This window comes from Alligator sinensis, unplaced genomic scaffold (assembly GCF_000455745.1).
Source record: "Alligator sinensis unplaced genomic scaffold, ASM45574v1 scaffold1008_1, whole genome shotgun sequence".
Lineage (NCBI taxonomy): Eukaryota > Metazoa > Chordata > Crocodylia > Alligatoridae > Alligator > Alligator sinensis.
In genome coordinates, this window is record NW_005842013.1 from 2,705,526 (window position 1) to 2,732,756 (window position 27,231).

General features: G+C 45.4%; 2 protein-coding genes across 2 annotated transcripts in view; both read right to left on the reverse strand.

Moving 5' to 3' along the window:
* Positions 1-2,348: 2,348 nt before the first annotated feature.
* On the reverse strand, positions 2,349-4,110 carry LOC112549992. The gene is made up of 2 exons (XM_025202069.1): positions 3,162-4,110; positions 2,349-2,956 (listed from the first exon to the last, which is right to left on the reverse strand). Exons 1-2 carry the CDS (start codon positions 3,262-3,264, stop codon positions 2,349-2,351), a joined length of 711 nt encoding a protein of 236 aa, XP_025057854.1. The 5' UTR covers positions 3,265-4,110.
* A 5,669-nt stretch (positions 4,111-9,779) lies between these two features.
* FCHSD2 (FCH and double SH3 domains 2) overlaps positions 9,780-27,231 on the reverse strand; it is a 194,536-nt gene continuing 177,084 nt past the window's right edge. Inside the window, exons 13-20 of the mRNA XM_025202070.1 lie at positions 25,434-25,595; positions 19,527-19,661; positions 18,289-18,372; positions 17,983-18,160; positions 17,445-17,665; positions 15,864-15,993; positions 15,628-15,710; positions 9,780-12,057 (exon numbers count right to left, since the gene is read on the reverse strand). Coding sequence (XP_025057855.1) covers positions 11,974-12,057; positions 15,628-15,710; positions 15,864-15,993; positions 17,445-17,665; positions 17,983-18,160; positions 18,289-18,372; positions 19,527-19,661; positions 25,434-25,595 — 1,077 coding nt within the window. The 3' untranslated portion in view covers positions 9,780-11,973. The remainder of the gene's footprint in view (positions 12,058-15,627; positions 15,711-15,863; positions 15,994-17,444; positions 17,666-17,982; positions 18,161-18,288; positions 18,373-19,526; positions 19,662-25,433; positions 25,596-27,231) is intronic.

The window sequence follows — 27,231 nt, forward strand, 5'->3', positions numbered from 1 at the left end:
CCAGCCCCTGCGGATGCCCACAGCCCTGGCTCAGCTCCAGCAATGGGACAAAGTTTTCCCTCCCTCCCCTGTTATCTCTCAGAGTCCCGCTGCCCTGCACATTTCCCAGGGCTGGGCTCCACCCATTGCTGCCTCTAGGTCTGATTATCTTCATTTTTGCCTTGCAGGACTTCTGGGTAAGCAGCAGCTCCCTGCTAGCAGCCCTCAGGGCAGACCCCAACCCTCCGCCGGCCACCCAGCCTGGCACCCACAAGCCCTGCGGCAACAGCAGAGCAAATGCAAACCGATCATAAGCCACCCTGCGGAGGGGAGCATGCTCAGCCCTACATCGCAGGTGCTTTCCTCCCTGTTAGAAAAGCAGCAGTAAGGTCTGGGGAAGCTGTGGACTCCCCATCACGGGGGGTGTTCAAGAGGCTGCTTGGACATTGGGTTAGGGAGGATCCTGTGTGCTACTATGGGGTTTCCCCGGGCTTTGCTGGTGGCTGCATGGGGCTGGGAGGGAAGTCTGCCCTCCTCACCCCTTTCTGCTACACGGGTCAGTGTATTTTTCCCCCCACTCAGAGGCATTGGGTGCTGGCTGCAGCCCAAGCTGGGGATGGGGACTGGGCTGTGCCGATGCTCCGGCTGGGACCAAAGCCGGAGGGTCTTGTCCCACTGCTCAGGGTCAGATTGATGCCAGATTTGGGGTCAGGAGGGAATTTCCCTCCCTGGTCTGATCAGTATGGACTGAGGGAGGGGGGTTGTCTTCCTCTGTAGCAGGGGCACAGCCTCGGCCTGGGATCTCTCGAGCGTGCATTAACAACCTTTACAGCAGCAGGACGTTGGCTGCCTTGGTCCCCCTGCTTCATGTGTGGCAGGTCCGGGTGTGATGTCTTGTATTGCGTCCAGGGTGACTGTCTAGTTTTACTGAGAGCTTAGACAATGGATTTGTCTGGGATGGTTGGGATAGGGACGATCCTGCCTCAGGCAGGGGCTGGGACTAGATGCGACCTCTGGAGGTCTCTTCCAGCCCCAAGCCGACATGCACGCAGCCTCCGAGCACACGGCAAGAAAGCACTGGGCCAAGGCAGTTGCTAATTCAAGTGCACACTTATTTTTAGAGGGCAGCGACCAGTTTCTCAACGCGGGCCTTGCCCGCTCGCCTGTGAAGTGCGAGCAAGCCCCAAACCCCTGACGGGGACGGATAGACGCAGGGACCCGGTGAGATGCTGCTTCAGCAAAACTATCCGCTCACGGTGCCCGTCCCCTGGAAATCTCTTATTTAAAACCTCTCAGCCCTTTGTGTGTCTAAGCACAATGTGAATTACTATGCACCCCCTGCCTGCAGTCCACTCAATCAATGACAAGGGCCTGCCCCTTCTGTTTTTCGGCGGATGAAATATTTAGCACCTCTCATCCAGCTCTGGCCGAGGTCTGAAATGAAGTCTCCCCAGCCTCGGACTAACCCTGTCAGATCGTTCCAAGTATGTGGACGTAAACCCCGTCAGCCCCCCTCCTGGGATAACCTGCGCCAACCTAATGCCGGCGTGCATCAGCCTGACCGCTGGGTGCAGCGTGGAGGTCGTTTCCAGGAACGCGACCATGAGGCTTTCAGCTCTTTGGCCGTCTTTGCCGGCGCCTGCTGCAGCAGCCAGGGTGTCTCAGCACAGCCGAGGATTGATGAGCTCTGCAGTTTCCCGGCCTTGCGAAGTCGAGAGAAAGGAAGGAGCAGCTGGCAGGAACTGGAGCCGTGGGTGCTGCATTCGCCAGACCGCGGAGCAGCACGGTACCGTCTCTGCCTGCCTCCGGCTCCGGGTGGATGCTAGTTCCTCCACGTCGTCCTGCTTTAGCCCAGCAGGTCCTCTCAGCCGTGCCTCTCTCCGAGTCCATTAAACTCATTGCCCTTTTGCTAGAGCTGGTCACATCTTAGAGCTCCTCTTCTGCTGGAAATTCACACCTCAAAAAAGTCCTTTCCTATTTGGCCGGAGACCTTGAATCTCCCATGGACGGGAAAGTCTGAAGTTTGGAACAACCAAAACCAAGGTGGCAGCCCTGACTCTGGGGTCCCTCGATGTGCCCCTGGGGACTTCTGTGGGGTAGGGATGGCCTGGGGGGTCCCCAGCTGCAGAGAGGGGAGCCTAGAAGCCCTAAGGGCCCTGGCTGGACACGGGGCACTCAGGACTCCTCGACTGCCCTTGTACGGAGCTGAGCCCCAGGTATCGCTCAGGGCTCCCAGGTCCATGGCGGAGACCCTGGCGCTGCCCCCAAGTTCCAGATCCTGGAGGCCCTCGTGCCCCACGGCCGCAAACTCTGGACCAGGAAAGGCGGTGGGAAGCCAGGCAGTATTTCTTCAGGGCTTTGCCAAAAGGCTACAGACACACGAACAGTTTGGTTTCAATTAACTGCATCATCTGAAAACGCCCCCTTCCAGAAGAACATTTTCCCACCAGCGTAGGCTCAGGCTGTGGCTTTCCCTGACCGCACAAATGCCTCGGGCCTCCCACCTCGAGCGGGTGGCGTCTGGCTCGCTCTCCACACTTCCCATTTAAATGCAGGTCACTCAATGTGGGAGCAGCAACCTGGGAGCTACTCGGAAGTCCTCCCCGAGCCATGGGGAGGTCCAAAAACACGCCACTTCCCTGTCCGTCTTTGCCATGGCTTGGCCGAAGGTGGTTTCCGTTCTTGTGGAACATTTCCACTTGGGAGCCCAAACGTGCCATGAAGCTGGCTGCCTGCATGTTGGTTTCTGGCTCCTTCACACCATCACTATCACCTTCACCATCACCACGAAAGCTGGCTTCTGGCTCTTCCATACCATCACCATCACCTTTACCTTCACCATCAAAGCTGGCTTCTGGCTCCTCCACACCATCACCATCACCTTCACCATCAAGGCTGTCTTCTGGGTCCTCCACACCATCACCAACACCTTCACCATCACCATCAAAGCTGGCTTCTGGCTCCTCCACACCATCACCTTCACCTTTCACTATCACTATCACAGCTGACTTCTGGCTCCTCCACACCATCACCATCACCTTCACCATCAAGGCTGTCTTCTGGCTCCTCCACACCATCACCATCACCTTCACCATCAAGGCTGTCTTCTGGGTCCTCCACACCATCACCAACACCTTCACCATCACCATCAAAGCTGGCTTCTGGCTCCTCCACACCATCACCTCTCAGTTCTTCAGCAAGACTCTCCCGCTCCGTCTCTCCACGATATCGGTTCTCCCCGGTTCCTCTGTTAGTTGGACAGGGCTCTCCAAAAGTCCCTGCCATACCTCCCTTCTCACCTCTCAAGGGCGAGGTAGTAAGTTTTGGTCACCAACATTTTTGCGTGCCACAAAACATGATCCACCTCATCCGGTGCAGTATGAGGAACTAGAAACCGCTACACTCAAAATGACCTCTTGGTGAAAGCACATCCAGTCAGCCGGGGTGGGACACACATCTCAGAACAGCCGCTCCATCCCCGACATCACGATCTATATCTTCAAGGGATGCTTTTACAATACTTGCAGAAGACAGGCCTGGGAAGAAAAAGTCACAACTTTACTGGACACTAAGCAACCATGGATGTACCAGAGTGGATTTATGGCTCGTTACCATTTACCTACCCCTGCTGCCAACCTGTCTGGGCTCCACAGGAAAGAGCACCCCTCTCCCCTTTCGAACTGCAGACGCTTCCTCAGCCTGACGAAGGGTATTTATACCCGAAAGCTCGCAAAGAAGAATTTTCCCAACAATCTGAGTTGGTCTAATAAAAGATATGAGATTGACCCAAAGAAACTTGTCTGCCTTGATCTTCTAGATCATTTGGTTGATCTACAGCGACCGCTCTCTGCTTGGTCCATAACCACGTCTGAATCTTCTCTGTCCTAAAGGGTTATTGCCCACTTCCATCCTTACAGGACCATTTCTTTCTTACTGGGGTTAACTAGAAGTCACTGTCCTACCAAGCACTTAGCTTGGGCTGTGTCTGCTTCTTCTCCAAGCTGGAGGAAAGGCACTTTGTGATGGAAAGCTGGTCTAATTTTTCTTCCAACTTGTAGCTGGCCCAATACAAGCGGTGACCAAAATCCTGCTTCTTATGTTTCTCACAGCAGAAAAAGCCAATCCGTCTGTTTTAAATCCAGTCGCGCTCAGCCCAAAGCAGTTCTTCCCCAGCAAGTCAGCAGGCACGCACAGCAAAAGAAAACACGGCATGATGGAAACAGATGTTGACTTCCAGCCACCCAGGGGCTCCCGGAACAAAAAGAAATTAAAAATGACAACAAAAACAATTTCCAAATCGTCCTTTTAAACCCTTTGCACCTCCTAGGGGATGTTTTCCCTGCAGATCACGCTGACCCGTATGTGGGCATTGCCTCCTGAACACAAAACTTATGTTTCGTCCCCAGGCCTGCATAAATAAATGACTCCAGCCACACGCGAGAGAAGGATGCTGCCAACCTGGCAGGCACGGATTATGTTGGAAACCAAGTAAAACTATACATACATTGGCACCAGCACATTCAACAGAGAGTAACTTTAGATCCACATGTGCAGATTCAACACTTTTCACATCTCTCTCTCTCAAAAACTCCCTTACCTGAATCCCATGACACTTTGCAAAGAGTTTGGGGGCTACAGGTGGAAGCCAAGCTGTCACCCAGCCTGACAACCTGCCCACCTACTGTGAGGATGCAGCTGAGAGTCCTCCAGTGCCGTCCCACCGTTCCCATGTATACCCCAAGGGAGAGACATGTTCTTCCCTAGTTTACTGCAGGGGAAAAAAATCAGAACTGCTCAAGCGTATCATACCCAGGGGATTTGTCCTCTCAAGTCCTCCGGGCACCGTCACTAAGACACGGCATTGCAGCGTGTTTGCTCACGCCTGGCTAGAATAACTTGGATGTTGATCACCTGAATTGACTCCGCAGGGAAGATGTCGCCCTTGATTGCCAGAGCCACGGATGACAGAATAGGTGACACCCCAGCATTCAAGGTGTGAGAGGGGTGCAATTAGGAGCCCTGCTGTTTCCAGGACTCAGGTTACCAGGCAAGTTGTGCATGGCACAATGAAATGTCAGCTCAAACCCTCCCCCTAACTGGACAGCAGCTCCTTGAAGAGCCCAAGCAGGAATAACTCGTGCCGTTCTCACCTCCACGGACACGTTGCTGCACACTGACAGCTGGGTCGACTAGCACAGGGATTTCCACCTGGCACGGCGCTATGCCCTGTACGGGGAGAGCCATTTAACCAGAACGCAGTCGTGGCTCCAAGCTTGGCCCACCCTGAACTAATGAGGCTGGCGGCTGCATCACTGGATGTAAAAGAGCTGTGGTCAGCATCCCCTCTCTGCAACCACAGCAGCTCAGGCAGCTCGCACTGAACAAGGGAGAAGAGAGAAGCAATTACCACAGATTAAGCAAATTTCCATCAGTGCAGGACGGTGCTTCCCACCAATCATCCTCGTAACCACGTTTCAATCGAACATGTTTCTCCTGTAGCATCAAGCTGGAACAGTAGTAGCAGCTTCACCGAGCGTCAGCGTCTGTATTTATTGCTTCCATTTAATGGCGTGTTCCAGTTTTTTCTTTTTTCTTTTCCTTGCAACGTTTCTGGGTGACTCGAGCCCCACTTTGTAGCTCGAAAACGGAGACACCAAGATTAAAGTCCAGTTCCTCAAAGGTCGAATGCCTTGCACTTGAAAGCTGCTCTCTCTCCCAACTACAGAGATGGGCCAATAAAGGATCCCACCTTAAGAAATCCCAGCTCCTCAAAGGCATTCAGGCACCTAACTGGCAGCTACGTATAAGATCGGTATCACAATGCCTTTGGAGGATCTGCAGCACGGGGCAAAGCTGTGTGGTGTGCTGGATTTCCCACGGGAGTTTGGCAGTGGGGCAGCAGTGCCACTGTGCCCCCACTGCACCCCTGTGAGCTGGAAAATATGATACCATGGGCCGGATCTAGCCCACGGGTCATGGGATGAGCAGCCCTGCATGCTGATCCTGCAGTTAAGCCTCGGACCCCGAGTAAAGTCCGCTGACATAACCAACCTAAGGGTGAGACGCTGCATTCACCTGTCACATTCAGGAGAAGACCTAGGGGAGTGCACCCAGCTGAAGCTGCAACACAAGGGCCCCGAAGAGGAGAGGCTCAGGCAGAGGAGACCTCCACATAAAACCTAGGGGCCTGCAGGCATGAAGGAGTCTTGGCAGTCCAGGAGGAGATGCTCTGCTCCAATGTCATGCCTCCCCTGCACCCTGAGCTGTGTTGGGGGGGCACCGTGCTGCTCTGTGTGACAAACCTTGACCTGTCCCTTGCCACCACTCGGTAAAACCCCAGTGCACTCGTAAACTTTTCCTGCAGACGCAGGCCAAACGGCAGCGTGCTCGGTCATAGCTTGTGTCCCTCAAATCCACCTGCAGCTTCTGCCACAGGCGCGTCCTTCCCTCTCGGAGGCGGCTGTACCGAGGCAGCCATATCCCGTTGAAACCCTGGCGTGCTTTCTGCCCCAGAAGCAGATGCACTTTGGCAGTCGGCTGTGACACTCTGGCGCGAGGGCTGCCAGCCAGTTTCCCTGATGTGTGGGGAACCGAGAGCTGTGGTTACGTGCTGCAGATGCCAACTGTCTACTCCAATCCAGCGCTGCTAAATCGAAGCAAGCAGATTTTCCTCCCTCCAAGCTCAGCCCCAGCATCACTGCAGGGCTTCTATTTTATTTCCTTAGCTGAAATGACCTTCCCTCCTGTAATGCAGAGGCTTGCTCACTACTACAAGCCTTCAATCAGATTTCTAATCCTCCATCCCCAGGGTACAGCTCTGAGTACAAAGCTCCTTGGCACACTGAGCACGTTGAGCGTATTCCCGGCTGCGGTTATTATTGGCTCATTTGCCGTGGCTGTGACTTCAGGGAAGAAAGTCTCCCCCCACCCCGCTTCAGTCAAATCTCATTCCCATTTAGATACCGTCCACTGCAAACACCGATTTAAATGCTCTCCCTTCCCTGAGCTCTCACCTCTCCTAACTTCCAAGAGGAAGGAAAGAGGCAGGAGGCCTAACAGAGGACAAGGTACTGCTTCCCTTGCTGCAGCAGTACGTGTGAAGACAGATCGGCGGATGAAAAGAAGCTGGAGCAATGGAGTTGATGTTCTCAACAGCACCATTTCTCCTACCCCTCGGCAAAATTTACTGGGCAACTCACTATAAGGAAAGGCTGAACAAAATTGGGATCATCCTGAGCAGATTCCTCCTTGGGCTGCTCTGACTTCCAGCACAGAATAAGGGGTTACGGTCTCTTCTTGCTACTCCCGTTATCTTCAAGGAAGATCCATGCGTTGATGGGGGAAGAAAGCAGAGTTTTGTCAGGCAACGGATGCATTTGATTAAAACAAAGCACAGCCCCCAACACGATTTGCTTTGCTACGTTATCATGTTGTTCTCTTTACATCCATGCCAAGATCACTTGTGGCCAGCACAGTGCTGTTGGAAAGCATTAGAGCCACCAGCTCAGTGGATAAATGGGAACTTTGCCACAGACTTTAATAGAAAGCAAGATTTCACCTGCTGCCTGGGCCGAGTTGCATCTTCTGTCCATTTAAAGTTTCTCTGGGTCACAAAATATTTAACCTGTTTCTTATTCTGTTTGCCACAGTTTTTGCTGGAAACAACTGCGGTGAGCTCTTAAGCCACAGCTTCATCCTACCGGCATTTCAGTGGCAGGTGAAGAGCACGGGCAGCAAGTTTGCAATTCCACCCCGTTGCTCCTCATCCATGTCAATTGTTTCGCGCTGGCAGTCAGCACGACAGGCAGCGGGCACAAAACACCTAGTGCCCAGCCGCTGGGAAGTTCGTTTGTACCATCACAGCAAAGAAGAGTTTGAAGGAGGGATCTGAAACAGGACACGGCTTTGTGAACGATCGAGGTGGAGGTCTTCTTATGCACAAAGAGATGGCAGAGGAAGCAGGAATTTTCTACAAACAGGCTTTTACCAAAGGCTGGCTTGGCTGGTCATCCAAGGCACCTGGCAGCGCACAGGCACTTCCAAGGGAAGATGAGACATTTGTGCCTCATACAACGAGGAAGGAGTAGGAAAAGAGAGAAGCAAAGAAAAGGGTCAGAGAGATAAGCCAGGAGGATAACCTTTGCAGTAGCAGGTTGAACAGATGCAAGAAGGGCAAAAGGGGATGCAGGATCACAGGGCTGGAAGGGAACTTAGAGGCCACACAGTCCACTCAGCTGAGAGGAAGAGGAGGTTGTAGCAGCTAGGATGGGAGTTGAGGAAGGCCATTTGGGTCATGCCTACACACAGAACGGCTAGATCAGTTTGTGACACGTTGGGACACTGCCTAGAGGCTGACCACGCTGTGGCTCCTAAGCACTGTCTAAACACACTAAGCCTGTTGGGCCATAATTCTGCTAAGTGGTGCAGTGAGGGTTGAGCATTGAGAAGTTGGGCATAAGAAGCCACCCCTCTGTCTGGCTTTGTTACCCCATGTTCGTTCTATCACACACACTTACGCACTTTGAACCTATTAAAGGACAACTGCGTTAAACTAGTGATTCCCAACCAGGCTGCCGTGGCATCCTAGGGTGCCTTGAGATCCTCCCAAGAGTGCCGCATGGTGCAGCGCAATGTCAGCACCGGTAAGTGTGCAAACACGATTCTCAAGGTAAACCCAGAGATGTCAAAGAGAAATCATGAGTGTTAATTCCTTCTGCCCTGCAGTGGGCTTGCTGAGTTGGTTGCAGCAGCAGAACTGCTCTATTATTTTTTCGTTGTCATACAAAAAGTGAAAGCAAAGAGCTAGTGTTTTCTGGAGGTGAAGAAGGCTGAGCACCATTGCACTAGACAAGAATTTTAACACCTCTGCTCTTCATAAAGGATGCGAAGTCCTTATTTAAATGACTGGAGTTTTGCAGAAGACAGCTGCGTGGCACCTTAGAGACTACCTGGGTTCAGAAAGGTGAGTTTTTGTAGGTGCAAGCTCATGCCTCTCTGAACCTGTTCGTCTCTATGGTGTCACCCTGCCGTACCTTCTGCCTGAATTCGGCCTAGCACAGCTCACTGCCTCTCTCTACTCATGGAGCTTTGTGACTCTGTTCTTGAAGAATTAAATGTCCTTGCCAAAGCTTGAGAGCAAACCCTGCTTTCCTCAGCAGTTCTGTTCTTTGACACTTGGCCAGCTGCTAATTTCTCCCACTGTGCCTCCTGTGTCATGAGAGCCGAGTCTGAAAGAACAGTCTTGTCTGCTCATCAAAAGGATCAGTGGTGTCAGGAGAACAGGCACCACGATCTTTCAAAGAGCTCAGCACCTCACGGGGATGGCACCAGAGCTTGTTCCTCGGCAGGTGGACCACAAGGAGTTTTCCTTCCCGTGATCCAGGCCTCGTCTTCAGTAGCTGATGTTATACAAAGTGTCTGGCCTGAAAGAAGCTGCAGGTTTTATGCTGCAGTAAGCACCAGCCACGATACCACTGTAGCAGGGATAAACGACCCGGCTATCGTGAATCAGTGTGGCAGAAGGTGAAGAGAGGAGCTGATTTCTAACAGTCTTGATTTAAAACGTAGTTGCTGGTTACATCCAAACCTAGACGTCTGTTTGACTGGCAACAGAAAGGGCTGCATGAAAAATGAACCGAGACGCAAAATAACGGCTTGCATTGGGAAGATGGCACTGAGAGGCCTAATAGAGGTGAGAAGTTTTGCTCTTCGCTCTGGGTGGAAATCTGATGCAAACTTTCCAGACAAGTTTCTTCCATGTTTGCAGCTGTGCTTGGTACTAAGAGACTCTCGGGAGTTGGTTCCACGTTTTGTTTTTTTTTTATTATTCAACATTTTTATACATAATAAATACAAACTTTTTACAGCCAATATAAAGAAAGCATTTGCACCTAATGCTTTCAGTGTACTGACACTGTACATGATGATACGTTGAATACATGCCCTGTATGAAGAAATCATAGTTAAAAAGGAGGCATATTTTTACAACTTTTCTTTCTTTTTTTTTTTTTTAAATAAAATTAGCAGCTCTTACAGAAAATATTTTAAAGTACAACCAAAGAGATTTTAAATAACACTTTCTGAATTTTGAAAGTCTGTTATGAAGGACAGAGAAAAACTGGCCAAAGAAATTGAACTTGAACATCGTTTATGGCAATACTTGAATTTCTTCTGCATTGTGAAGCTTTTTTTTTGCCTTTTTTTTTTGCAAATAGCTAAATCTTTTTAAAAACTTTTTTTTTTTTTTTAAACTTAAGAATAAGTTTGATAAACACATAAAAAGACCTCAAACAGATCAACAGGACAAGAGGTGCAAAAGAATGAAAACACACGGAAAAGGATCTTCAATGGACAGCCATTGATTTAGCAACTGGCTGATGAACTTTTTCTTCCAACAGCCTCACTCTTGGTTAAAAATCCCACTGGGAGGAGAGACATTGGCAAGTACTAACATTTCAGAGCCCCAGGTGGGGTTGGGATTTACAAGGATGTGCGAAGTTTATGATAACATCTTGTACAATGATTTTGTAAATGCAGCCTCAAAAAAAATAGCCCTTGTTAGTTAACTAAATGTAGAAACTTACTTTACCAACATAGGAGAAAATGAACACACAAGAGCGCATTCAATATAACCCATATAACAGCTCTTAAATAAGTTGTAGATGTCTTTTCACCGAAGCTTTGATTGATAAGTATTGCTATTTTCAGAACGATTTAGTGATCGTATTTATAGAAACAAATGTTTTCATCTGGAAGGAAGGGTGTCTCCACTCTTCTTACCATTGCAATTCACGCTAGAACGCAACACACCCTGATTTCTCTGAAATGTCAACAGTTCCTTTCTCAGAGAAAGCCAGTCTGAAATTAGTCTTGACGTCCTCAAACTCTTTCTTGCACAAAAATCATTTGAGAGCGCAATTCCCTCTCTTACTTTCAGCCCTAAAGGCGGTCTGAAGGACTGGCCTATGCCAGGGATGTCCTGGTTCTCTGATTTTGGCTAGTTAATGGGCTTTGCAGGGAGAAATGCTATAGGACTATCCAATGCGGAAACTAAATAATGCATGTAAATATTCTAAATGTAACTTCTAACTCTAGCCAGATGTTTTGATGGCAAAGATATACTGCTAACGTCGGATAATAAAGTACACGGCAATAACCGGGATAAAAGTGATCCCAAAATGAAAAAAAAAAAACATCTGCTAAGAAAAAGAAATGAAACTCAAATTTCCAGATCTAGACAAAAATCTCACTTACTTCTCTACCAGTTGATTTATGCTATGGAAACAAGATGTTGCTACTAATTCAGCACCTCCATATTAGATACTCTATTACTAAATGAACTGCATAAATATTAATACAAAGAGCATTTAGTTCTGTTTAACAGTTAATTATTGAAGAGGTGTGCATTCATGTCATGTGGTCTCCAGCACTTTTTTCTTATCTATAAGATTATTTTCCTTTTTTTTTTTCTTCATCAAGGGGACTGAAGAGGAGCCAGCCTCTCTTTAAACTTATCCTTTTGTTCCCTTTTTTGTAATTCCATGAGATCTGATTAATATCTAATCAGACAAGTACTGCTACTTGAAGAATTGACAATCTTTAACACATTCCTATGGCAACAGTAATATACTGTACTAATGCACATGATATAAGTATGCTATGACTAAGTTGCATGAATGAGGCTCTCTCTGAAGCCACCATATAAAAATTGACCATCTTCAGCCAAAAGAGAAACCTGCTCCAAGGCATCTCCTCTGCTTGCCGTTTGGCCCATCTTGGTTTGTGCTAAGGGAGGAAGAATGATGTATATAAAACAAAAAAGGCACAAAATATTCATGATGGTGGGAAGAAATCCAGCATGTCACTGTCACAAGAAATCCTCCCTATTCCTTGCTCTATTAAAAGTCTTCATCATGCAAAGGTGCCTAAAAACGAGGTTGACCAAACACCACATTTGGCCTTGATTGTAGCACTACTACTTAGCTAGTCCCATCGTTACACCAGAGTAATTTCCACGTCCTCGATCTTCTCTGTTGTCCTGCGATGATGCTGTGTAGGGGGAGGAGGAGCTGCTCGCACCTGAAACAGTCAGAACACGTGTGACTCTCAGAAAGATGCTGGGACATTTCATGGCTATTTATATAGTCATGAAAACTATATAAATACTGATGTAAAGGACCAGAACCTCTAGCTCCAGGTGGAATCAATCAATCAATCAATCAATCAATCAATCAATCAATGCCTACAATAACCCTGCTGAAAGGCAGTGATCAGGCCTGTGATTCTGGTACCCGAAGGTATTTGCTCTGCTCACTGTTTGGCCCATCTTGGTTTGTGCTAAGGGAGGAAGACGCCCAAATGGTGAGAACGGAGCTTGTGTGGGCTGCCCCCTGCCTGCAATGAGCAATACATATGAAATCAGTTAGGGGTTATGATTTTGAACGTTTTGTTTCATGAACTTTGTTCTTATAAGCAGAAATTTTTAAAAAGGGGGGGGGGGAATCTTTTCATGGGTTTTTTGGCAGGTTTTTGACCTATCAAACCCAAAGATGTTATAACTGCATCTCTGAACTCCAACGACCTACCTATACATGCATCTGATGCTCTTTTGACCTTCTAATGCTGGGGCAGGCAAAGTCCGGTGCATGGGCTGGATTGGATCCACAGCAGACTCCATTTCCCAGCAGCCAGTGTCACTGCAGCCGGTTTCCACGGAGACCACAGCAGCGTCAGGGTCATGACAGCATGGGGCGAGAGTTTCCATGGAGACCAGCCCCAGCAGCACTGGCAGGATGTGTGACTGGGCAGGGAGCTGCTCATCTTGCCGTGGTGACAGTGTGGTCTGGAGCCAGGGCAGAGCTGTGATCCACTGCCTGCATGCCCCAGGCAGGGACGTGCAAGCAGCAGATCGTGGCTCTGCCCCGGCTCCGGACCACGCTGTCACCGCGGCAAGATCTCAGCCCTGGCCGCAGAGCGGCTCCCCACCCAGCCACGTGCCTGGCCAGTGCTGCTGGGGCTAGTGTCCATGGAAACTCTGGCCCTGCGCTGTCATGGCATCACTGCTGCTGGGGTCTCCATGAAAACGGGCTGCAGCAACACGAGCAGGGGCTGTTGGGAAACGGAGTTTGACTGCTGGCCAGATCCTCCATTTTGCCCACCCCTGCTCTAATGTTAACTCGATTAGCTGCATCCTGCTCTAACAACTTACAACTTATTGTAGCGCTTCCCAGAGCCTCATGTTAAGGTTTAATAGCATCTTGTGAAGAATTCTTCTTATTCTCAAAATGTGCCATAACAGCTCACATGGCGCTGCTACAAATTGGATGTTGCAATCAGCAATGTTATACCAAGATTCAAATTCTATTTAAAGCAAGCATATTTAAAATGTAACACTGTCGTGAAACATCTGTTTGCTGAGGCATAACAAGCATTGCAAAGACACATTAAAAAACCAGCAAGAATGCCATTAAACATAACTGTATCCCACCTATCGCAGCAGTTTTCAACCTGTGGTCTGCAGACCCCTGAGGGTCCACAGACGATGTCTAAAGGGTCCACGAAAGATGCCTCTGATTAGGGCCTGGCTTAAATCACAGGCCCAGCTTGCAGCGCGGTGGCTCCTTTAGTCTTGAAGATCCCCCCGCATGCCCCCCAGCTGCTGCTGATTGGTGGAACAGCCCCTTTGGCCCCACTGCTTACTCCTGATGGCCAGAAGGGGCAAACCACAGTTTTAAATATGCTGCACAGTGGGAGACAAAAACTTGGGCATATTTAAAACGAGAGTTTACCCCTCTTGGCCAACAGGAACAAGCAGCGAGTGGGAGGACTGAAGGGGCCCCACTGCCAATCAATAATGGAGGGAAGAGGACATAATTGGAGGCGGGGAGAGCTTCAAGATTAAAGGAGCTGCTGTGCTGTGAGCTGGGCTTGCAATTTAAACCAGGCCCTATTTCTGATCAATTAAAACGATGCGAATACCCTCACTTACAATTTAAAGGGGTCTGGCACATCCATTCAACATTTTTAAGGGTCTGCAAATGAAACAAGGTTGAAAACCACTGACCTACTGTGTTAAAACTACCCAAAGAATAGGAAGGGTAAGATTTAGGAGACCAGGATGTGAAACTTAGAGAAAGAGCTCCTCCGATGAGCACTCATTGATGACATGAAATTCTTTTTCGGCTCCGTGTGGCTCCAGTGAACAGTGCAACGAATCAGGCTTTTGCACCCAAACAATGGGAACTGTGGGCATTTGTTAACAATAAGGACATAGACACTTTAGTTATACAATTCTGACTTAAACTTTGGACAAGAAACCATCATTTTATGTGCTGAAAGACTAGAGATGGATCTCAAGAGACATTACTGTCAGCAAAATCACTGTGCATCAAAAATAATGCTTAGAAAATACAACTACTGGAATGTAACATGTGGTTTGATTTATAACTTTAAAATCCCTACGCTGTTGATTTCAAACAATCTCGGCAGATGGGTTTTTAATTTTTCAGTTAACTAGTTCCCTCCTCCCTTGTTTGGCAAAGACTCTTTTTATATGGCACAGACATCACAAAATGTATTGGATCATAACCTTAGGAGCTCTCCAAACTAAGACCCACAGGGTTTATAAATCATAAAACTGTAGAAAATGAGGGTTGGAAAAGACCTCGGGAGGTCACATCTAGTCCAAACCCCTGCTCAAAGCAGGACCAGCCCCAGCTACATCATCCCAGCCAAGGCTCCGTCTAGATGAGTCTTAAAAACCTCCAAGGATGGGGAGTCCATAACCTCTCTGGATAACCTGTTCCACTGCTTCACTACCCTCCCAGTGAGAAATGTTTTCCTAATATCCGACCTAAACTTCCCTTGATGCAACCTGAGCTCAATTAACTTGAGTTTAAATGAACTTAACCCCAACACAAAGAAACCAACAGGCTTGTGTGTCCAGACAGATTGTTGGCAAGTGGACTTGCCTTTCAACACCCAGCAGTCTCGGGTGTTGGGTTTGGATGTGGGTGTTTGGCAACAAAATCTTTGAAAAACATTAGTGCAAATTCCATGATCCAGCTGTTTTGGCATCTATGTTTTTCTTTGATTCCTATTTCTCTATATTTGTAAGGCATGCATACATGGACAACAGTATTGCTTGTAAAGAGCATAAGATATATACAATATAAACAATCCTCCAAAGATGTAAGAAGATTACATCTTGCCCTGCAAGATCTAAACATCTCCTTTGCTAATGGTATAAGTATATGTAAGGCAGAGAGGGAATTATGGGGATCCAAGGATGCCTTTAAACGTATGTCATAATGCATTGCTCATATAGGTGCAGCTTTATTTTATTAATCTGCTTCATTATCTAATTGGTTCCCATCCATGTCTGTTGCTTTTTGATGCATCTGTTTTACAGTCCCCAATCTGAGAACCAGCCTTCCTTATTGGGGTTTTTTTTTTGTGATAATCAAAACCCAAAATATAATCATTGCATTAATAGTATTTGTGGAACATGGTAGGTAAAATTCTGAGCGGGTGCATCAACAAAGTAAATCCCACTGCTTTCACTCAAGTTATGACAACTGATCCCAGCTGAGGATCTGGACAGGTTTCTATATTATCACATCATTAAGCACAGTAACACTTGTGACTTACAGGTCGCAGTTTGCCATAGGAAGTTTCCGGAGTAAGCCGTGGAGGCTGCGAAAATCCAGGAGACTCCGAACTGAAACTGTTTTCTGAAAGAGTGAACAATAAAAAACAAACCATTGCGGTGTTACTGAACTAGTCAACCCCCCCTTAAAACACATGCTTCCGCTGCAAGTGGAATTTTTTATTTCAAACGAACATTTGGATGTTGTGTTTCTTGAATTAGTAGAAAAATCTCTTACCATTAGTTGATGGTGATCTGGGAAAGCTCTGGGAGCCTCTTTTATCTGGACTATGGTAAGGGCTCGTGGGTGGCTGGTCATAGAGAGGCAATGGTGGAAGGGAATTGTGAGGTTTTGGAGATGGAGACACCTGTATTCAAAAAGAGGAGAGGCTTTTTATTTGTTTTAAGCCAATGTTATGAGCACACAGACATGTACTTGTATCCCAATTGTTTTCATCCAGTAAGAAATCGTGTTTGTCAAACAAAAATGCTTGTCAGCTGTATTTGGAAAGGAAAGCCGAGATATGAAATAGTGATTTAAAAAAAAAAAAAAAAAAAAAAAAAATCACAGGATGCCACAGAGCAGATTTTTTTCCCCTTGCTTTTCCAGGGGTAATCTAGACAGATTGTCTGAAGATTGTTCTAAAAAATGTATCAAATGGGGGAGCACATTTCTCTGAATATACCTACACAAAATTGAACACGAAGATCATGAGTTTTATTACTGTTTGAGAGTGTGTCATTTAAATGCAGAGAGAAACAAAAAGGAAGAATAACGAAATTCAGGCACATAGCTGCAATAAGGTAACAGTATGAAGCTGAAACTGGTATTAATATGTATATAGCATCACATGGGGATGTGATGCTTTACAAAAGAAAGATACACATTTGGTCAGAAGGTATTAACATCAGTGTCCTTTTAATTTGGGCCAAACTATAAAGTGCTTGCATAAAAACAGCAACTCCTACTGATTTCAACACAGCCTGTACTTTGACATTTTTATATCTGATAGTGATAAGCCATGAGGACATGTGAGCTGTATTACTAGTAATGTGATTGAACTTATTTCCCATGTTGGTTGGTATGGGCATTTCTCAAGAGCAACAATAAAACAAAACTACACAAATCACTATGCAGTGAAGGCAGTGAATTCTGATTTCTAGCAACAGTCGTAAGCAAGAAAGTGTTTAATTTTTCATGATGGTATCAACTGGTTAAATAAAATATCGTCTTTGAAATGCCATGATCTTAAAATATGTATTAGAGATGAAATTCTAGTTAATATCCTGCAGCTAAATTGTCTTGCCCTCTAAAAACCTGTGAAGGTATTGCACAGTCTTAGATGTGAAAGTATTAAATAGACCTGTAAGAGCCAATAATGCTGTTTTTGCCAGATCCTGTTTGATCTCTCAATGCTGCAAATTAATTGCAGGAAGGAGACTGGGAATTTCCTCCTGTGGCTCATTTCCCTTCCTCCCTGACCACTCCTTTGTTCTTTGCACAAATCTGTGACATTTGCCAACATGCATCATTTGATAAATATTATGTGGGCTTAGAAAATAAAGGTAAATGTTCACTTTTACGTTATGAGAGCAGGGGCAGTGTAAGCCTGAATATCTGTTTTCCATACTCTGCACCCCACACCCCCATAGCAGCCACTGTCCATATCACACAACGCATTTGGAGACTATCAAAGCTCATCACTAACAGGCTACAAGGGGCTGCTGTAGAGAAAGCCCTTGACCATATGCAGGGCATTGTGGAACACCAGAAAGCCACACCAGTGCTTAACCCACAACCAATTTACTCTTAACATACCTGAAGATCTCCAATCCACTGAGTCTCCCCATTTTCTGAGGCTGTCAGTTCTTCCACTAACACAGAAGGGAAAACCCCAACACGCCCATTGAATTCACCCTCCCAGAAACCATCATCGTCCTGGTTCTCCTTGTTTAGGATACGGATGATTGCTCCTTCTGGGAAGGACAGCTCGTCATCTGTCTGGCCCTCATAATCATAAAGTGCTTTCACAAAACAGACTATAGATGGGAGACAGAAAAAAAACCAAATTAGAACGAGCGTTTCCTCTGTGTACAGCACGGCATCTTTGCTACACTGGACACGATTTTCATTTTTCTTTTGCTGGCTTAATGTTGGGAATCGCAGCTGGTCCTGGACAAATTAAGGAGATCCTAAATATGAGAATGGTGATTGATAGGAATGGCTGCCTTCAGGCAAGGAAAGAGAGTTCCTGCCTTAACATCACTGTTAGGAAGAAGAAATCTGGGTGGACAATGCTCATCACAACATTTTCATGAATAAAATCGATCGGCCAGCGCTCTCTATTGACACTCACCACTGGAATCTCCATTTAAGCTGCCTGAGATTAGCTCGGCTTCAGTTGAATTGTTGGAGGTGTGTGACCGACTATCCAGTGCTGCCAGAGACTGCAGCATGCTCAACAGGCTGTTGGATGTTGGGAACTGCAGATACTTCTCTGGCACATAACCCACTTGGCCGGCTTTGTTTCGTGCCTGTAAGCAAATGGGATGGAAAGGACTTAGTTTCTGCACACTGCAGTAAGACCATGATGAGAAGTGCTGATCCCCCCCTTGCTTTCAAAATGATATAATGAGATGAAAATGAGCGAAGAAAACAATACCTTTACCCAGTCTTCCATATCTCCGTCTTCAATCACTTCCAATACCTCATGTTCCTCAATGGTCAGTTCGTCAGGCTGAGAAGCCTAGAACAAAAGGAAGGTCACGTACAAAGTAAGGAATGGCATGACACACACCAGGCAGAGAAACGCACACAAGGGATAATTTTTAGAAATTAATGAATAATAAATGCAAAATGTTTTAATGCAGAATACTTTAAAAATGCCTCTGGGAACAGTAAAGGTTTTTTGGCTCATAGGCAGATAGTTTTAAGGGACCTTTCCAGCCAAGGAGGGCGGGCTGGTTCAAAAGAAACATCCCCCAATATGTGCAAGCCCATTTAGTTCTGTGATTCTTATTATGCTAAGGCCAAATTGACACTACTGATTTCTGCTGGCGCGGCTATTTCAGTGAAGCATGCGAGGAGGTGTGATCTCTGCCAGACACAGCACTGCTATCAGAAGTCAACACAGCCATGTTTTCACCAGTATAACTTTGTCTTGCCCAAAAATAGTGACTTTGCTAGTACAGTGCACCAGTATTCCTATACCAGTAAAGTACTCCTAGCATACACAGAGCCTAAAAACGGATGCATAGGTACGAAATACATACAAAATGTACCAGACAGATGCAGCAAGGTACTTAAAACACATGCCTGACTCTTAACATAGGGAGCAACTCCCACTAACTTCAGTGGGACACTTGTCTCTTTATATTAGCATGCGTTTTAAGTACCTTGTTGAACTGAAGCCGAATGTGCTTAACAAATTTATTGCAGACAAGGTTCTTCGGGTAAAATCTGACATCTTTTATTAGACCAACTCAAATAGTTGGAAAAATTCTTCTTTGCAAGCTTCTGGGTATAAGTACCCTTCCTCAGCCTGACGAAGGGTAGTTATACCTGAAAGCTTGCAAAGAAGAAATTTTCCAACTATTTGAGTTGGTCTAATAAAAGATGTCAGATTTTACTTGTCTGCCTTTGTCCTTAGACCAACACTGCTACAACCAACACCCCTGTAACAAATTTATTTACACCTGCTAACAGTTTGTTAACTTTATTAAGATTATGCTGTAACAGGTTGCCTATTTAATATCAGACACATTAAACAGGTTTCATAATTACATTTACTTACTCAAGCAAACTTCCCCCAGACATTTAGTATCATAAACATTTGTTTCGTTTGCCTCACAGCTTTCCCATGGATAAGAGACTGAGATTTAAAAAAAAAAAAATACAAACCTTATAGGAATAAACGACTTTGCAGGTCAGTGGATAATTTCTTAGAGTACCAGAAGGACTGGAACTGCTATCGTCAAACACATCCATGCTGTCTTCAAATTCTTCACCTTCTTCCTTTTCTGTATCAGCGTTGAGCTGTTACAAGATATGAAAATAATTGAGTATACTGGATGGTAGAAACAAGAGGGAAGAAAACAAACAGCAAAACGAATAATCCAGCTTTAGTAACTTTCTAGCCTCCTAGTCTGCTCAGGACTGAGCAAAGCTACAATTTAAGTTTCTTTCTTTAGCAAACACCAAAGGAAGGACGGCACCACTAAAAATCAATACATTTGTTCTCAAAATGACCTCAGGAAAGTAGTCACCCACACGAGCAAATATCCGGAAGCGAAAAAATGCAAGTTATCAACTTACATTTTTGTCAGACTGAAGAGCAGCCGCGTGTATTATAAGCATTCGTTCAACCTTCACAGTAAGAGTACTGTTGGACACCGGGACTGATGATGAGTTTGGAAAAGATTACATTTATATGGGGCAAGTCCAAAGTACAGTCACCACCCTTCAGAGTTACAAAATGTACTTTGATGGCAAAAACATGCACTGAGTGTTGCACCTATGACCATAAGGTACAAACTGAAAGGGACAGAAAAATAAAGTACTAAACCTTAAATCAAAAAACCAACTTTCCTTCCAATGCTTTCCTCACAAAGTACTCCCTTCAGTTTTTTTAGTACAGTTTACGTGAGAGGTTCCTAAGGGAAGGATAATAATTAAAAAGTGTTTATAAAAAGCAAAAATAAAAGCCAAGTGGACAGGCTGGAAAAATACAAGTTTCTATAAATGCAGTTAGTGTGAGCCCTAGACTTTGGCTTTGTGCCTGGATTCAGTCTCGGATAAACATTCGATCTCATGTGAAAAAGACGCCGGCCTTCAAAATCAAGGGCAACGCTGCTAGAAAAGCTGCCGCCTTCCCTTTATTTATGCAGTTTAATTTGGAGCTGGATTTTGTGCTCCTCCTGAACGCGAGGCGGCTCGCAACACAGCAAAGAAGCCTGGAGTGGGACAGACAGGTACTGCGACGGCTTCCCCAAACTCCATTGCCAAATCAAGCTCAATCCTCATCTGTGACATCCCTGTTCTTCCAGCTCCTGTGGCCATCTCCAGGACAAGGACGTACAGGCTGGTGATTGTATGATGTTACCGACATTTATGGCCTCCGTTCAGAACAAACAGCTCAATTTTACTTTTCACCTGAGTCGTATATTTGAAGCCAGGTCACTGGAATAAATGGCAAGTTCACTGCAATTCACTGTAGTGCATAGGCCCAGACCTGACTTTGGCTGGGATGATGTAGTTGGGGCTGGTCCTGCTTTGAGTAGGGGGCTGGACTCAATGTGACCTCCTGAGGTCCCTTCCACCCTTCATTTGCTATGATTAAAGCTTCCTAATTCATTTCCACTGAAATCCACTTTGCATCCATTTCACCTGTAATACTAAGAGACTGCTGTAACGCATAGTATTTATTATCCTATCTAGCTAACATATCGGCTCTTAATTTGGCACTCGGCAGATTAAATAAAGCCACAATCTTTACAGCTCCTAAAAATGTTGCAGCCACTACTAAACCTGCAGCTGACAGCCATATGAAGCATCATGGAATTAGCACATCAGGTCTAGAAATACTTGTTCATAAAACATCTGGTCCTGGTTTTCTAAGGGAAAAAAAGCCATTTTAATCCACAGTGTGTGGGCTGCTTAAAATTCCTCCAAGAAAATCCATCTGCGGACACGTAACACAAAGAGGAGGAAGCACTATTAAAGACACAGAACACCTACGCTTGTTTAACTTTCTACACACAACTTGCCAATGAGTGTCTGCATAAATCCACAACAAAGCCATTGGCACCTGCGATACTGAAGGTATGCAAAAATGAACCAAAGGCAGGAATAAACTCAGGTATACTGGAATAATATATTGATAGTGCATCAGAATAATTAATGAATTATATTTAGAAAGGAAACAGGAGATCTATACAGACTTTGTGTAGATCTCTACCAATATGCCAATATATAGTTTATTTGTAGATCTATCTGCACAGGTGTAATGCGGGGGGCTAAATTGCCATCTAGAAGTTCTCTATTCTTGGAATGGGTGGAGGACCACCAACAGCAGAAAAAACCTCCTTATATTTGCACCTCAACTTTGACTCGGACAAACCCCTTTTCAAGTAGAAAGTAGCAGAGAAGTCTATCCGTTCCCTCCCCAAAACCTCTACAGACACTGCAAACTAAGGCTGCTGACAGGTAACAGTCTGGGTTGAACTGGAAACAGTGACCTGAAAGGTAAATGGTTTTATAGCCCACTAAACCCAGGCCATCCAGCTCCCCGTTCACAGTAAATCCAACACCTGGGAAGTATACTTTTGTGGGTATATCTTTTTTATGACTCTACAGCTGAGTAGAGGTTAAATCATATGTGAATACAAACATGGGAATTATTCTCTCCCCCTTTCACAGAATAAATAGACTGCATCCTATTTAGCATGTATCTATTGTCTTCATTGAAGAACAGAGTTCCCAGTTATACTAATATGTAACAGTAGTACTAAACATGTTTTCCAGATGGCACTAAATTACAAAATTATGACTAAAGCTTTTGTTGGCACCTACAGTGGAATAAATCATTTAGTATTCTCTCCTAAAATTGGGCATTTCGGCATTATACCAGAAAGGCAGCCAACTGGCTACGTGACGGGACATGGGTTCCTTGGGCTTGTTACACGATTGTGGTTTTTTAGCAGGTTAAATAAATGTTGAAATAGCAAGATTTCATCTACGCTGGTGTGTTACTTCCAACTCATTAAAAGAAAATCTATCGCGAGCTGTGTTGGGCAAACAATCCCATAACAAAATAAGACGCACGCAACCCTGGCTTTGTTCTGCTGTGTGTGGCAAATACAAAGGTAGAAAGGCTGATCCTTTAACATTGAAAACTGCCTGCTTCTTAGCGAGTGAAGTGAAAGTGCATCTAATACAAAAAGCACAGCAATAAGTCCCTTTTATAATGGCAAGCAAAATAATAGCTGAAACAGCTTTAAGAAATACCATCTTAGGGCTGTCCCCATCCTGCTGCCAAGGTCAATATGATCTTTTATATACAAGGGCGTGTGCATGTGTAAAGGGGAAAAATGGAAATTAGATTTCAGCCTCCCACGCTCCAGCATCTGCCAGCCTGCCAGGCACTGGCACTGGCACTGGCTTCAGATGTGGAGCCAACCGTTTGTGTGTCTGATTGGACCGAGGAAGGGCACCGGGAAGAATCCAGCCTGCGCAACAGGAAGCGAAGGGAGGTGGGGCGGAGTGAGAAGAAAAAGAAAAAACACACAGTTAAACATAGCAATGTAGCATGCACTCAGCTTTTATAGCTAGAAGGGGCCTGAAATGAAACCGAGTAAGAACCCCCCCTGAGCTTTGGGATGTCTGAAGGGCTGGATTTGAATTCTGTGACTCGAGTCTCTCTCTCTCTCATTATAACACCATCCCTGGGAAAAGCCTCCAGAGACCGAGTAATGAGAATAGGGATTGGAACAACCTGCAATATAAATAATTGTTAATGTAGTTTGGAGTCGGCGTCCAATTCTCTTCTACCTGGCACAGGATGAACCCTGGAAGCATCCGCTGAATTTTTACTTGAACAGAATCTCGGCTGACACCGACACAAAAATTCAGAGTCTCTAACGAGAGACTTTCTTCTGCAAGGGTTTGCCAGAAGAACACCTGATCATGAAAAGGGTAATGGCCAACACCTGATCATGAAAAGGGTAATGGCCAACATACTAAAGGATCAGAGAAAAAAGTGGGAATATGAGTCATGTGTATGCAAATGCTGCAACCTGGCTGAACAGCCCTTTCTCTTTCTTGTTGGCAGTTAAGGAAAGCTATGCTCAAAGCCATGGGGCCGTCTCCTTGCAAAACCAACCACAAAAAGCAAAACCTCAATCCAGTTATACTTCAGAGGTCAATGGAGGTAAAAGTAGCTGTCAACAACAGTAACAGAGAGTGTGAATTAAGCAGAAGCTTGTAATGGAATGAGTCTACTGGAATTAAAAAGAAAAACACACCCACTGGTTGTGACGTCGGCAGCCTTTGAAGGTTAAGTGTTCTGCCATATGCTAAGGAGATGCCTACGATCTAACACCCTGTTTGAGGCAAAGTGACTACACTTTCAGGAATTTTATTTTTGTCTATTGCTGGTGAAGGCTAACTGCATTGCCAAGGGTGACAGCTTGGCAAAAATAAGATTAAGAGCTCTCTCTCAGTTCTTTCTGTTTTCCAAACAGGATTTCTTGGTTTAGGCAATTATTTATCAGAATTTATTTTGAGATGCATTCTTTAGGAGGGAAGGAAAATCTATTGGCTTAAATTTTTTCATTCCCACATCTTGATTTAGATAAAAAAAAATTGGATCCTCTGAAGCTCAACGTTTGTGGGAATAAGCTTCCGGCCCCAAGCGGTGTGGGAGATCTCTCTGACCTTCTTGTCTGTTCTGCAAAGATCTGCAGACATTACAAGAACAATGAGTGTCATTTCTAGCTGATAAGAACTAATCACCACACTTTTACATTACATTCGTATCACCTGGAGCTAAACTTTAAGCATGCTGGGTAGCATTTTCAAAAGCATCTAAGAGACTTGGGAATCAAGATCCTATTTTTAAAAGAGATTTAGGGCACAGACAAATGAACAATTTACTGCAGGACTAAAATGGGGGTGAGAGGGGGTTACCATAGGGCAGCTCCTCTGTGTTAACTGCCTACATCTATGTTCTTACTCTGTAGTAAATGAAAGCTTGCCCATGTTAGCTCAACCTGCAGTGAAAGAGGAGTAAATTACTATGGTCTCATTTTCATTTATTCCACAGAAAGGATATGTACATCCCATGGGGCAGCTGATGCATGTATAAGCCCCAGAACCTTTTGTGCTGCAGTAAATTGTCCATCCATTCATACTCTTAGGGCATGTCTACACGTGCTTTTATGCGTGCCTACATTTAATGTGCATTTGCCTAATGCACATTAAGGTGATTTAGGCACACATCTACATGTGCATGCACTAAGGCACATTAATGCGATGTGAGGACCAGCTCGGGACTAAAGTTAGTCTCGAGTTAGTCGACACACATTGCATTAATGTGCCTTAGCATGTCTACACGTGCATTAAGGCACTTTAGCTATTCATGTCTTTTGCGGGTATCAAATTTAGGTGCAAATAACCTAAAATAGCTGTTTTTAAGGCACATTAAGGGCATGCACGTATAGACCTGTGCTCTTAATGTGCCTTAAAAATGGCTAGTGCGCCTCAAATCGGCACATGTAGATGCACACTTAACCACTCAGAGCTTATGTCCTGCTCATTTTCAGAAGGACAAACTCCTAAGTGGGTGTCTAAATCATTTTTGAAAATGTGCCTTAGTAGCCAAAGACAGTCAGATGCTTTGAAAATTTTAACTATACCTTTCATCCAATCACTACAGAAAGCCATATAAACCTTTAATCAAACTTCCGCATGCACGAGGTAGGTAGAGATGAGGACATAAAAAGAGATTTGCCCAAAGTCACAAAAGAAATCTGAGGCAGAACCAGACATACAGCCTAGAAATCCTATTTTCTAGTCCCTTCTAGACTTTAGGCAACACACTCCCCTTCCTGTACTAGCTCAGAATAAACTATCAGAAATTAGATTCACTTGAGCCACACACAGCTCTCTCTCTGTCTTAATGTTAGCTGACCAATCACTAGGTTTTTTTAATGCTTGCCCCCAGTATTAAATGTGATCTATGTACTATAGCGTAGGAGCCATACTAGTGAAGGTTCAAAGGAAAACAAGTTTACACACTGGAAACAGTACCAAGTGCGAAGAGCCATTGTTGGTCATGGCAGGAAGGCTTGCCCAGCGTTCGTTTTCCAGTTCTTCCATCACTTGGTTCATTGCACTCTTTAGCCACGTATCCACAGACACCCCTATCTGCTTTAGCAGATCAAGACGAGCCTCTGCTTTCAGTTTAATTATCTGAGGAGATAAACATGGAAAACGTTAATCAAAATTCTTTCACGCCTACGTCTCACTCTTCCTCTCAATTAAAATGCATTTTCTTCCTGATCCATAAATTAGACTCTACCTAGGTGGCTTAGAAAGCAGTTTCATGTAGAAAGCAAGTCCAATTCTTCATCTGACTGCCTGCAGAGCTGTACAATGAGCCAAGAGGCAGGAAATAGTTTCCTAGAGGTTGAAAATACCAGCATATCCAGATTTTGCAAACTGGGCTCTTCAATCTCACGTCTCTTCATTTATAAAAACCTCCTTTATTGGGTGTGAACAGAGATTGCATTTCTCTGTGAGAAACCCTTTTGTTCCGGGATCCTACGGAGGTACGGGTCTGTTGTCCCACTTGAAGTACCCATGAAATACGTGAGATCAAATGTGCTAACACGTTTTCTAAGGGCAATGCTTGTACTTCTGTAGGTTAATCGCAGCTCATTCAACTTAATTGCCAGTCATTCCAGGGACAACCCTGCCAGGCTGTGCGCTCTCCCGGGCCACTGAGCAGCAATGCAGCTTGGAAGGGCTGTGTGTGTAAAGGGCTGTGTCAGCTCTCCTCTTTTGTCCCAGGTTTTGACTCGCATCCACCAGGACTGCCTCAAAGAAGACAGCCGTTTACAGCCATTTGCACAGTATCCAGGACAGTTATGATAAGTTATCTTCCGGGGGACATTTGTCATCATAAAAAAAAAAAATACATCCTATACTTAACCATGACTGCCCCTAGACTGTGGATCCTGGAGGTCCTGGCAACTGCTTTCCTAACCTGACATTTGTGTTATTTTCACAAGTGCTGTTCCGCGGTGGACAGACAAATCATGCCAGCTCACCATGGTTTGCTATTTCCAAAGTGAAACGTGCAGGACTGCAATTCCTCGATATTTTTCAAATCTTTGGCTTCAACGCAGAATGGCCACTGGATTTACCAGCCAGCTCTATCCGTCGCTACTTTCAAGTGCTTTGTTACTTGCCTACAGGTGCTTTGGAAGCTCCATTGAGATCAAGGAACTACTGTGGTTGATCCTACCTGTGTTTTACAGTCGAGGAAACCAAGCGACAATGATAAAGTGGTTTACTAAAGGCAACACAGAGAGTCACTGACAGAGGCGCGAACAGAAACTAACTGAACTGCTTTGTAGTTTTCCGGGTACTTCCTTTCACAGCATTGTTAATTCTTAGCGTGTTGCCTCTGAAGTAACTTCTCTCCTTTCTCTTGCCAGTCCTTCCCCTTTGAGGCATTGTACTGTGACATAACTGAACGGATTAGGAGGTGAAAGCTTGGCACGGGGAAACTTTCTATTTCAGATAATATATTGGTAAATCACCAGCAACAATGTGAAAGGAAGTGGCGAGCAAGATTTGGCAAAACAAACTGGTCTAGCAACTTGTCTCAACTGTCTCTCTTAAAAAAGCTCCCAGTAATGAACCACTTCCTTGTGCTGAATATTTAGTGGTTCCCAATTTGAAATGCAAATTATACACTTTGATAAACAGTCACCTAGTTTTACTGCAGATTCCCTAGAATAATTCTATCAGCTCAGCTAAAACACTGCAGTGCAAGCCCGAGAGCAAAGCTCCTAAGTGACTCAATATATAATTCTTCCTC